This window comes from Ictidomys tridecemlineatus, chromosome 6, assembly GCF_052094955.1.
Source record: "Ictidomys tridecemlineatus isolate mIctTri1 chromosome 6, mIctTri1.hap1, whole genome shotgun sequence".
NCBI lineage: Eukaryota > Metazoa > Chordata > Mammalia > Rodentia > Sciuridae > Ictidomys > Ictidomys tridecemlineatus.
In genome coordinates, this window is record NC_135482.1 from 164,310,899 (window position 1) to 164,323,658 (window position 12,760).

The 12,760-nt window shown below is 42.4% G+C and overlaps 1 protein-coding gene across 1 annotated transcript in view; it reads right to left on the reverse strand.

Annotated features, from left to right (window-relative positions):
• Positions 1–977: 977 nt before the first annotated feature.
• Positions 978–12,760, reverse strand: part of C6H13orf42 (chromosome 6 C13orf42 homolog) — a 29,663-nt gene continuing 17,880 nt past the window's right edge. The window contains exons 2-4 of the mRNA XM_021729781.3: positions 5,759–5,906; positions 3,957–4,197; positions 978–2,840 (exon numbers count right to left, since the gene is read on the reverse strand). Coding sequence (XP_021585456.2) covers positions 2,666–2,840; positions 3,957–4,197; positions 5,759–5,906 — 564 coding nt within the window. The 3' untranslated portion in view covers positions 978–2,665. The remainder of the gene's footprint in view (positions 2,841–3,956; positions 4,198–5,758; positions 5,907–12,760) is intronic.

The window sequence follows — 12,760 nt, forward strand, 5'->3', positions numbered from 1 at the left end:
TACTGTGGACTGAAGGCTGTATGAGAGGCTTCAGCCATAGCCCAGATACAGGGCTGGAGTGGTGCACATGGTCAGTATCCTTTATCAAATGACAAATAAACAGATAAATAAATACAAGCAATTCCCCCAGGAGAAGGTCAGGCAGGCTTTGGCATCTAGTGTGGCCTGTGGGGTCTACCAAGAAGCCCAGCAGGCTTTGAATGGAGGCAGAGAGTCCCTAAAGATGCAGGTCCTGGTGGCCATGTTCTCAGTTGCTTGGCAACCAGGCAAAAGGATGGGTACACACAATTCAAATCAAACTCATGGTCCCCATGCACATTCCTTCACACATATACACACACACACACACAAAAAAAAAAAAAAAAAAACCAAAACTTTGTGGTGGGAACTAAATTACTAGTGACTAAGAACAAGCCAGATGCTAGGGGATTCCATCTTCTTTTCTTGACATTTTGTCTAAGGGTAGCTTCAATTTTCATGTGTCCAAACTAATACAGTCTAGGGAAAGCTACAGTCGCTAATGTACACCCCAACCACCAGCCGATTCCACTGAAAAACTAGTCAACTCAGGGACACAAGAATCAAACAGATCAGCTTGGTTTTCTAAATTGACTCTGATTGTTTTAGATCCATTTATCTCGAACCCCAGAAGATTCCCCAGGCAGAGCCTGAGGTTTAATACCAACTTCAAAGACAAAATTCATCCAAGAGGACAAGCCAGCCTTATGTTTCCAAACCATGGGATTTTTTTCAGGCAGACTGTGTATAGTCTCATTGAAGACAAAAACATACAAAACATAAAGCCAAATAGAAAAGGCACAGCTCTATATTCTATAAGGAATATGCTAGAAAAGAAAAAAATCATGATTCCAAACATCCTCTCTGTCCTGTTTATTTTTTTTTCTTATCTATAAAGCAAAATGTACACAGTGTCTTTACCACATAATGTCAGGGTAGATCTATGATAAACTGTAGTTTGATAAAAGGAAGAGTAAAGAGACCTTTATCCTGGCTTTATCCTCAGCAGAGAACTTTCAAACACAAGACTTCAAACAAGGCCACATTTGGGGGAAAAGAATGATCCATGGAGATACGTTACAGTACTTTAAAGCAGTTTATAAAACAAGTCTTCCCAAAATTTATTTTTCAGTCAAGTTTCTGGCTATAGTTGGATTAGTATAAGCAACAAAATGAAAGAAACCTCCAAAACATTGGCATTGGCACTCCAAAAATAATAAAGAGAAGTATTAAAGCATTTCCAGTATGCTTTTTTTCTGAAAATGTGTTGATATAAAATTTCTAAGAATCTAGAGAATTATTAGTTGGTCGTCTTCTTCTTCTTCTTCTTCTTCTTCTTCTTCTTCTTCTTCTTCTTCTTCTTCTTCTTCTTCTTCTTCCTCTTTCTCTTCTTCTTTTAGGAGCTAAAAATTCTTAGATTCAGACAATCAGGGTCACATAAATAAAAAGCTTTTTTTTTCTTAAAAACTGAACAATAAGAATAGTACCACACAGGCCTGGCAGAAGGAAAACCTTTATTCAGTTTTCAGAGTGATCTGGAGTATCCCTGCTGAATTGGATGATTGGTTTCTCCTCCCCTATCCCCTCTGTCAACCCCACAGGACACACACATTCATGGGCATGCGACCCCCAGGCACCTGCTGAACCAGAAAGCATCAGAAGAAAGTAAGAATGGATAGAGTGCGGTGTATTTTCCAAACCAGTGGTTCTCAAACCCAAGTGGGTACAGCTAGGTGCAAAAATACAAAATGTGTGTTAGAAAAAAAAGAAAATTAAATACACTTAAAATGAAACCCTAACTCAGGTCCTGAAATCCAGAAATCCTTTCTGGACCAGAAGAATTTATGGTTCTGATTAACCTCTGAACTAGGGACAAGGGGACACACAGCCTGTCATAAACTGGTCACATAGGTACTTATAAAGATTTATTGGGTGAGAACTAGAAAATAAAAGAAAAAGAGTCATTCCATATCCTTCTCTAGCCAATTGCCTTTGGGAAGTGGAACTGATCTTTTGGTATGGGGGAGACAGTGGGGTCCCAAGAAAGGGCCCTGAGAGGCTCATTCCCTTCCCCTACCACCAAGGTATTGGCCTCATCTGCTGCTTAATCCAGAAATCATTTCTGGAAAACTCTGAGACAAAAGGGCTGCATCCTCAACTTCCATTCTGCACAAAAGAAGGCAACTATGGAACCTAACCAGGGTGTTTCTGAGCCCTGTAGAAAGAAGAGCTGCCTCCTTGAAATTTTTGGCCCAGAGTTCCAAAGGAGCACTCATTTCTGGTACTGAACAGAGTGTGAGCACGCACATGGACATGGAGAAGGGCAGGCCAGGCACAGCCAGGGGAGTGAGCCTGGGCACTCCACTCAAGGTCCTCCGTGGCTTCTGCTCTGGGACACCAGCAAGGCTCTTCCTTCCTGCTCCCTTGTCCACCTGGTGGGGAAACCCAGGCTCCACATCCCCCGAGGTGGGTTCTCTGGGGAGCTCCAGGTCTGTTTGGCACTAGCTAGGCACCAGCCAGCAATGGCAGAAGAGTTGGACTTTGTCACAATTTCCATCTTTAACTCCAACAAACACTTTATACTGAACTGCAAGGAGACACCTTCTCAAAGACTCAGCCTGAGACAAGCCAAGGAGCCCAGGTGGGGTCAGGGCACTGAACGCTCCCATAGTCTTTCTCGAAGCAGCCACTGCCCTTTGGGATTCTCTGTCTCACAGTAGTCCTCCCCTGGAGACGCCATGGGCTCCGGTGCAAAGAGCTCCGCATCCCATCCCGTATCTTCTCCTGAGAAGTCGAAGAGGATCTGTCTGGAGCTCCCCAGGCTAGAAGGGAGGAACGAGGCACAGGGTTTAAGTTCAGCTTGGCCAGCTGCACAGAGGGAAGGGACGCCTGGATTACCACCATGCCTGTTATCATGGGAACTTTGGGTGGATCTCAGGTGGCCTTAAAGAAGGACAGGTGGTGAGGACTGGGTCGTGGTTTCACCATGTCTTGTACATGGTTTATTATTATGAGAGGAAAATGCTACCTAGGAAACCCTGATTCCATCAGAATTGGATGACTTCTGTAGAAGCAAAGGAAACCACTGGATGAGTCTCTATAGGCCCTTCTGTTGGACAGGCAGGCCCCACAGCAAGGCCTGGGTTGGCCAGACCAAGACTTAGGAGCACAAGACTCACACCTGCATGAATAGGCACCAGGATTGTGGGCTAGTGACGGTGACTGGTCCTGGGACAGGAGGATATGGAGGAGAGACATGGGAGGTGGTGGTAAGATGGCCCTTCAGGATAGAACCAGGAGAGTCTGGGGTTGAACTCTTCTTTCTAACCAACCAATTCTCAGTTCCAGAGAGGATTGCAAGGAGCAATAAGCATCTTCTTCAATCTCCTCTAATAATAATCTGTTGAAAATATAGTTTATATGTTTTCTCCATGGAAATAACACAAGTGGTAGACTGCCAAGGTATCCCTGAGCCAGGAATGAGCACAGCTAACTAGCAATTGAAGTCAAGAGAAATAAGGAAAAGTTATAATTGGTTTTCCCAAGATGGCCATTGCCCACAGAGATACCATAAGATGTCTCCGACTGTGGACTTCTTACTGCATTCAACCCCAAACTCTCATTAAAAATCTGTAGCGCACAATGTGTCAATGGCACTTGGGAACAATAATGAAAGAAGATGGCCCAAAACATGAGGGTTAAATGAGTCAGAGAGAAAGGGAGGGAGATTCAGAGCTGAAGCTCTATCCAAGAAGACAATGGTGGACCATGCTATAATAGACACTATCAAAAAATCTTTAGAGATCCTGCTCCCCCAAAATACAATATGCAGGAACAATTTTGGCACATAGGATAGGCACTCCACACACCTTAAGAACCACCCAGGGTCTGGAGGACACAGAAGCGTTTTAGTTCCAGTACTTAGCCCAAGCACTTACTCTTTTTTGTGGGCTTTGGGCTTAAATTTCAGGGTGCTGAATGCTCCTTCCACAGCCTTGGGCAAGTAAATGGGGTGCCTCTCCAGTCTCCTCTGGGTGCCAATGGTCCTGCACTCCACGCTCCTTCGAAACTGGCTGTCTGGGGTGTGGCCAGCTTGTCCAGCAATGTCTTCAGAATGTCTGCGCGGGGCCCGCAGGATCCAGTTGGAATGCAAGCTGTGCTCCCGGGAGCTGGTGGCCACTGGAAGAGAGAAGAGGGTGACCTGGGAAGGGAGGGCTGGGCGTCAAGACGGGAAGGAGGCAAAGGAGAGGGTGGACGGGGCTAAGAGCTCACCGGGAATGGGTAGAGCCACAGTGGATCCTTAGAAAGGCCCCAGTGGCCAAGCAAGTCGGGCACAGGGGTGCTGAATATTCACTCCATCAAACACAGAGATAAAGGTCTGTATTATTGACTTGGAATCAAGCTCAAAGTGTAATGTACATTGTCAAATGAAAGAAGATCCTATTTTTGTTAAGAAAACAAACTGGTGTGTGCAAGTGTGTGTATGTTTGTTTGTGTGTATGTGTGTGTGTGTGTGTGTGTGTGTGTGTGTGTGTCTGGAAAGGTCATGTGCCCCATGTGGGTTGTCTCTGGATGGTTTGAGGCCACACATTTTTTTTTTTTTACCTTCTTTATGTTTTAGCATGTTGTTTGATTAACTGGAATTACAATTGACATAGATGGTTATTTTTACCAGGATGAAACAGTCATTTTGTGACAAAAGAAAACCATTTTCATTAGAAGATTGTGATTGTGAAGATGACACTTGCACCCTCAGTGGACTCTGTCATCCTTCCACAGATGTTCTGCATTTCCCAGGACCCACTCCCGGGTGAGGGCTTCTGTTTGCTGGGGACGTGGGGCCGCATCCATGGGGAAGCTCAGAAAATGGGGAACATGTCACAGAACCATTTTGAAAACCCAGATCTCACACATGCACATCTACTGAGACCAGAACAACCACAAAACCACAAGCATGGCCTCCTCCGGCCATTAGATTAAACCCCCAAGATTATTTAATATCAGTACCAGCAGCTGTTGCTAGGTCTCTAGGTAAGAGTGGGGGTAAGGGCAAGTCAAAGTTTAAAGAAATGGACAGTTTGGGAATTTAAAAGTAAAGTAGGCTCAACTCCTCAACCTGTTACAATTCTTTGCTCTCCCCAGTGATCCGCCATGGTGAGCAGGGAGGTGAGGCCTACCCCTTCCCCTTCCTTCGCCCCAGGGACTGGCTGGGCCTGGGCAGGCTCCTGGGCCTCGCCTGCTCCATGCAACAACACCCACCACCGAGCTTAGGTAGGGTCAGAGGCCAGGTTTTCAAATATAGTTTATCCACGCCCTTCCTCTTTTCAAAATTGTGGTGACATGCAGGTGACATCCAACCATCTTCACCATATTTAAATGTGCCATTGGGGTAGTGTTAAATACACTCCCATAAGCAATCTCCAGAACTTTTTCATGTCACTAAACAGGAACTCTCTACACACCCTTCCCCCATTACTTCTGCTCCCTGTCACTTTTCCTCTCTTAGGAAAGCCTGACCCTGTCTCAGCTCCGTGGACCACAGGGCCTCAGAGTGCTGGCTGGAGGCTGGGGTGGTAGCAGCAGGGACAGCCAGGTCCCCAGAGAGAACAAGCTCGGGAGCTGGCAGGGAGAGGGGTTCCCTTTAATCAGGAAGGGGGGACCCCATTGCTTATCCTGGAATCCCACTCACATCCCCACGCACTTTCAGCCCCTGGGTTAAGGTCCCTTCCCCAGCACGCACCATCAAAATCCACATCTTCATTCAGCAGGTCGGCCTCGGCCACCCGGGGTCCCCTCTCTGTATCCAGCTCTGCAATGATGGAGTCGAAGAAGGCGATGGCCTCGGCCACATCGGCACTGAACTGCGAGTATTTCTTTGAAGTTAGTTTCTGCAGGAGATAAGAGGGGAGGAGGGCTGGCTGAACCAGGTTCTGAGGACCCTCAGGCACATAAGCCAGAGACGCTGGAAAGGAGTAACTGTTGCTGAAACTTCATGAATATGGAGTCAAGAATTTATGAGGTTTCGCAGGTAAGTGTGAAAGCCAAGAAACAAGTGAACCATAGTGTCTATCATGAGTGAGTGGATTAAGAAAATGTGGTATATATTTCCACTCGAATATTATTCAGCCATAAAAAATAATGAAATCCTGCCATTTGCAGCAAATTGGAGGACATAACATAAAGTAAAATAAACCAGGCTCAGAAAGGAAAACACCACATGTCCTTATTCACATGTGGAAGCTAAAAAGTTTGATCTCATGTAAGTAGAAAGAGTAGTGGTCACTTAAGGAAGGGGAGAGGGGAGTGGAGATTGAAGGGTAATGAGCTGGAGACAAAGAATCACAAAATACGGTAGATAGGAGGAATAAACTCTACTGTTCATAGCACAGTGGGGTCAATATAGTTCACAACAATTTATTATGTATTTTAGATGGACACAGTACCCTTATTTTGTTTCTTTAGTTTTCTGTGTGTGTGGTACTGAGGTCAAACCTAGAGCCTCACGTGTGCTGGGCGATGCTCTACCACTGAGCCGCAGCCCCAGCCTTACTATGTTTTTGTTGTTGTTGTTGTTGTTTTACTTTTATTTTGTTTATTTATTTATTTATTTATTTATTTATTTATTTATTTATTTATTTATTTATTTATGTATGTGGTGCTGAGGATCAAACCCAGGGCCTCACGTGTGCAAGGCAAGTGCTCTACCGCTAAGCCACAACCCCAGCCCCATTATTATGATGATGATTTTATAAAGAACTAGAAGGAAGGAGTTTGAAGTTTCCAACACAAAGAAATGAAAGATGTCTAAGAAGGTAGAAATGTTAATCAACCTGATTTGGTCATTACACTTTGCAGACTTGTATTGAATTATACCCCATATATGCAATTATTATGTGTTAATTTCTTTAAAAAAAAAAAAAAGGTAAATTTGATTAAGTGCCCCATTGAAGGAAGTTCAATATTCCAAGTCCATAAGTGCTGTGGGTCAACGGATTTCTAAATATCTCAGGCAGGGATAATGAAAGGGCAATAAGATCTATTTCATTCTTGTTCACAGATTTGTCATCAGATATTAGAAAAAAAAATAATGCAAGGAAGATCAGTGGAGTAGAATCAGGAGACCAAGAGGGAGGGAGGAGGAAGGAGAAGAACCGGGAAATAAAGCTAACCAAGCTATGCCATTTATGAGCCTGTACCACTATATCACAGTGCACTCCAATTTATATCTAACTATAATGCACCAATAAAAAGTAAACAGAAGGAGATGAAAGTGAGCAGAGGGAAGAGAGAAAGTGGCCAATTGGGCCCCAATCATGGGATAAATAATAATAAGTAAGAATTAAATGAATCTATTCAGTGTCTAACCAAGTTCCAGGCTCTTTGTTGACTTGTGCATGATCTCAGTTTGTTGGAATAACTTTCAGTTTACAGCTAGCAGCTAGCAGCTATGAGCAGCTTGGATGCTTGAAGAATCTACACTCGTTCAGGCCTGATAGGAATGCCTGCAGGATGGGGTGCTGCAGAGGGCCGTTGTGAAACCACAGCCTTAGCACTTGTGGTTAGCGTTGCCGAGATGCCAGGCCAGGAAACTGATGGCCAGGAGCTTCGACATGGAACGTCTAACTTAGAAATCCCCTCCCCTAGGGACAAAGACTCTTCCTGATGATAGCAATATTTAGAACATCCTCATAGTGTGGTTACATTAGGCAGAAGATGATTGGCTTATGGATACTATCTTGCTTGTGTATGATTGACGGGCGTGCCCCACCCTATAACAATTGTATGCATTCCCAAAATAAACTGAGCTACTGGACGACAACCTGGGGTGGGACTCCACCAGTTCTCTCACCATCTCCCGGAGTCTGTGTGTTGATTCCCCATCTCTATCCCCTGCGACAAGGTAGCCGAGCAACTAATTGACCAGAACCACAGCATCAGTTTATCATCCTCTTGACCACGACCCACACAGAGCCTGCCAAGGGCACCTGACACTGTGGAAGTCCAGCACCACATAGGCTAACAATCACAGATTTAGAAAGAAAGAAATAAACCACTAGCCTAGAAATTGCCGCCTCAGTCTCTGTCACCAGAGCTGGTGGGCAGTAGCCCTTTCAGCTATGCACTCGTTATTCCAAATACATAATCATGTTGCTTATTTCCAAAACTCTGAGCTTTAGGAGTCCTGCTTGGGCCTCCCAGCCACACCTGACGCTCTGGCTGTATGTGGCAGTAATGCCATCCCAGGCTCCCCCAGGCACTCGGGACACCAGCTCATCCACCAACACTGCAGAGCTGCCCTTCTGGACCCCACCAGGAGTCTCTGCTGGGCTGTGCAACACACCATCATTATAAAACTTGCTTCTGTTACAAGAAGTTTGGGTCCTGGTTTGGCTGGAGTATGAGTCATCATCTGCGGCTTTCTGGTGTCATTAGCAACTGGCCTACACCTGCCTGTGTGATCAAGTCCCATCTCAAAAGAAGGCTTTTCCCTGAGTTCCTTTATGGAATGAAGTAGGTGCATAAGCGAATGAATAAGCAAATTGTTTTCTTTCCTTGCTTAGCCCTGCCTTCCTTCCTTGCAAACAAAAGCACCTGCCCCTGTTCCAATCCAGAGCCCGGCCCTGGGAGGTGACTCGTGGATAGTCTGTATCTCCCTCGACATTTTCAGGGACTCTGACTCTGAAACAGCGGTGCCCACTCCCAGCTGGATATAGAGATTTTCTGTGTCTGGCCTCTTTGCAAAGGAATGAAATCAGATAATCCAGGGACTCCAGGGCTTGGGGGAGGGAGACTGGCTCACCAATCCCCACCTCAGCAACTAATCCAGGATAAAAAGCTCCAACACCCAGTCTTATTTCCTGGCTTTGCAAGAGCAGAGCTCCATGATGACAGGGACACAGGGGACAGGATCCAAGAGGACGGGATATAGATCAACGAATACAGAGGACAAAAGCTCTTTCACTAAAGAGCTGAGACTCCTTGTGTCCTTGAGCACATGCTTTTGTACCTCCTAGTGCTTAGCACACAGGGGTGACCCTGCTCCTTTCATCTTGCCACTGAACGACAACATCTCACACAAGAGGTGCACCTTCCCAGCCCCAAATCCAACCTAAACCACCTCCTGGACAGGCACTTCTCTGCTTGTGTTCATGCAGGGTGTTTGCTCCCTGGGCTTGATGTCCAGCATCCATCCCTGGACTTCCTTCTGGTTTAGGCACAGCAGCTGTCCCTCCCCCCGTGTGTTTAAACGTCTGGGAATTTTTATCCCATGTCCCACAGACTAGGTGACCAAACATCCTGGCTTGCTCAGTAATCACCCCAGTATATGCCTGTTACCCCCAGCAGAATTATGAATAGCACCTTGTCTCACTCTCAAAAGTGACCTGAGTCAGAGGGCAAATGACCTCATCCCTCTAGTTGTACTATCTGCTCGTTTCCCACAATGAGCAGACTATATCTGTTGTATCATCAAGCTTCTGCAGATGTGCATGATTATTTCCTAACTCTTCATTTAGGAATGAAATCCAAATAGCGTTGATCACCAATCCTTTAAAAGGGCTTTCTTCAAGTTCCTTATTTTCTTTCTTGCCCAAGTCTTACACGCAATATCTCATTGAAAGTTTCCAGGCATGTTTATTTAAGATGAACTAGGAAATTCAAGCACTTCTGAAGAGATTTCAGTACAAAATCCTTCTAGGTCTTAATGACTTTTTTTTTCAAATCTTTCATATTTGCCTTGACCAGATCTCACTTAACTTTTAAAAAAAAATCAACTTTTTAAAATATCCAACTTGGTTTTGTAGAAAAAATTTTTTTACATACTTATATTGCATCATTTATCATATTTAATTAGATTATATTATAAATTATAATGATAAGTCCAAAGGACATAAACCAGTTTGGGAAGAAATATGACAATTTTAATAAGTACATATTAAACTTGTGAGGGCTGGTGAGTACATAGCATACTCTAGTTCTTAAAATTGCTTCCTTCTAAACATTTCAGATATAAAAAATGTACAGAATTGTTCTATGAATTCTGGGAATTCTCACCACCACCAGCTTCAAAATTCATAAACTTTCTTCCATATTATTCACCTATCATCCTACCTCTTTTTTTTAATAAAGCCAACCCTAAAAAATATAATTTTACTCATAAATACTTCAAACTGTATCTTGAACATAGATGTTTTCAGCCATTCACAATATTATGATGTGCAACAAAATTGATAATTTTTAAATATCAGAAGGTAGCCAGTCTGCATTCTATTTTCCCTGACTCAAAAATGTCTTTCGCAAGTTCTGTGTGTTCACATTAGGATCCAAGGTTGACATTGCTGTGTTTCTGAATCTCAAAAGAGACTCAAATGTTCATCTTGTACATTTCCTACTCCAGACTTGAATTCTGTTATTTCTCCAACGAGCCTTATTTTTAATCAGAAGTGGCATAAAACACTAAAAAATGTTTTGTGTATGCCATTTAATTGTTGAAGAATTCATATCATTTGTTCTATAGAATTTCTCACATTATAGATTTGACTCACTCCCTGATGGTGTTGGTTGACCTGTTCCTCCATTTACGACATTCCCTATGGTAATAATTCATTAATGATGATCTGATATGATACCACATATCAGGAAGCACATAGTACACATTTTCCAGCTTTATGTTATATGGGTTTATATGTTTGTATGGATTTGTGTGGTGGTGCTTGACCCATCTAATTTAAAGTTTATCCTCAACATTTTTCTTAGTGATTTTAGAGTTGTTGTCTAGATCCATTATTTTATTACTGATTGCAAAGTGTTGATGCTTTTTTCTCCCCAGTGCTGGTGACTGAACCCAGGGCCTCATGCATGTTAGACATGATTTTTCTAATTCTACATTCTTTCTGCATTTATTAGCTGTGTTTCTGATGTAAAGAACTTTCACCAATTATCCATTATGTTTAGAAACAGAGAAATAAATAATTGATCCTTTCCTCTCATTTATTATTTTTAAAGAAATGAATTGATATTCTAGAAAGTTCCTAAGACAACTATGAGCCCAGGATTTGGGAAGGCTGAGGCAGGAGAATCCTAAGTTTGAGGCCAGCTTGGACAACTTGTAAGACCATGTCCCCAAAGTAAAAAAGGGATGAGGATGTAGCTCAGTGGTAGAGCACTTGTCTGACATACAAGTGTTCAATCAAGCTACCACTTTGACTTTTGTTCAAAGTGGTAGCTTGATTGAACACAAGGCCTTGGGTTCAATCCCCAATACCACAAAAAGAAAAAGATGATTATTGAGGTTCATTGGTTTGTTTTTGGTATCATTACCAATTCAGGGATTTTAAACACACCTGATAATGCCTTTTCATCAGTTCTAATTATCCTTTTTAATGCTCGAAATTGTCCTATCCTTTGACAGGAAGAACCCTTTAGAGGTAGATCCTGAGTTCCTTTGACACAATCTCAGCATCTTTGAGAGCTTCCGAGCTTTCAGACATAACACAATATCCAGTGTTCCTCTTGTACATTTCCTATTCCAGACTTAGATTCTGTTATTTCTCCAAGTCAGAAGGGGCTTTTAGATAGCACAATGTATATGTTAGGGTTTTTTATTGGGCAGGATTGTCATTACTTCTAGGCCTTTACAATAAACTAGGAAATATTGCTTTTTGGAAAAAAAATAATCTGGAGTTCATACTAATATCTGTGATTCAAATTACAACAGTGTATTTGCCATTCCTCTCTCCCACCCTTTGTTTTATTGCTATAATGCATTTTACTTTTAATTATGCTCTAAAATCACAATACACTATTCTTATTTTTCCTATAGACAAAGAATTTAAAAAGACAACTCCACAAATTTTATTTTTACCCTCTTCCCCCCAAGGCTCTTTATTTCTTTGTATGCATCTAACTTTCTATTATCACATTCCTGCCTCCTGAAAATCACCCTTTAATATTTATTGTACTACTGGTCTCCTGTCAATGCAATGACTACTCTTGGTTTATCTTAGAAATATTTATTTTGCTTTCATTTTTAAAGGTACTTTCACTCTGCATAGAACTCTGTCTTGACAGGTACTGTGTCCCCCAAAGTTCAATATAATTCCCAATGCAACAGTTGAGAGGTGGAACCTTAAGATGTGATTAGGTCATGAGGGCTCTCCTTTTATAAATGGATAAAGCCATTTTTGCAGGAGGGACTAGTTATTGAGGGAATGAGCTCCTGATAAAAGGATTAATTTAGTTCCCTAGCCCCCTGTCTCTCTTTCATGTGTGTTTCTTTTTTTTTTTTTCCTATCTTCCTTCCATCATGGAATGACATAGCAAGAAAACCCTCTTTAGATATGGGCTCCTGACCTTGAACTTTTGAAACTTCAGATATGTAAGAAATAAATCTATTTTTTTATGAATTAACCAGTCTCAGGTATTTTGTCATGGTAACATAAAACAGACTAAGACAAAATAGATTTTGAGTTTTTTATTTTTGTCTTTCAGCTTTTTAAAAGAAACCATTCCATTGCTTCCTGGATCGAATCATTTCTAATGAGAAGTCTGCTGTAACTTTTTATTCCATGTTCCACTGTAATATGTCTTTTGTCCCTTGTCTTTTCAGCAAATTTATTACAATGTGCCTAGGTTTGTTGTTACTGTTATTTATTCTACTTGGTGTTTTCCAATCTTCCTCTATGGTTTTAGTGGGTGATGTTAATTTTAGAAAATTCTCAGCCATTGTTTCCTCAAATATTTC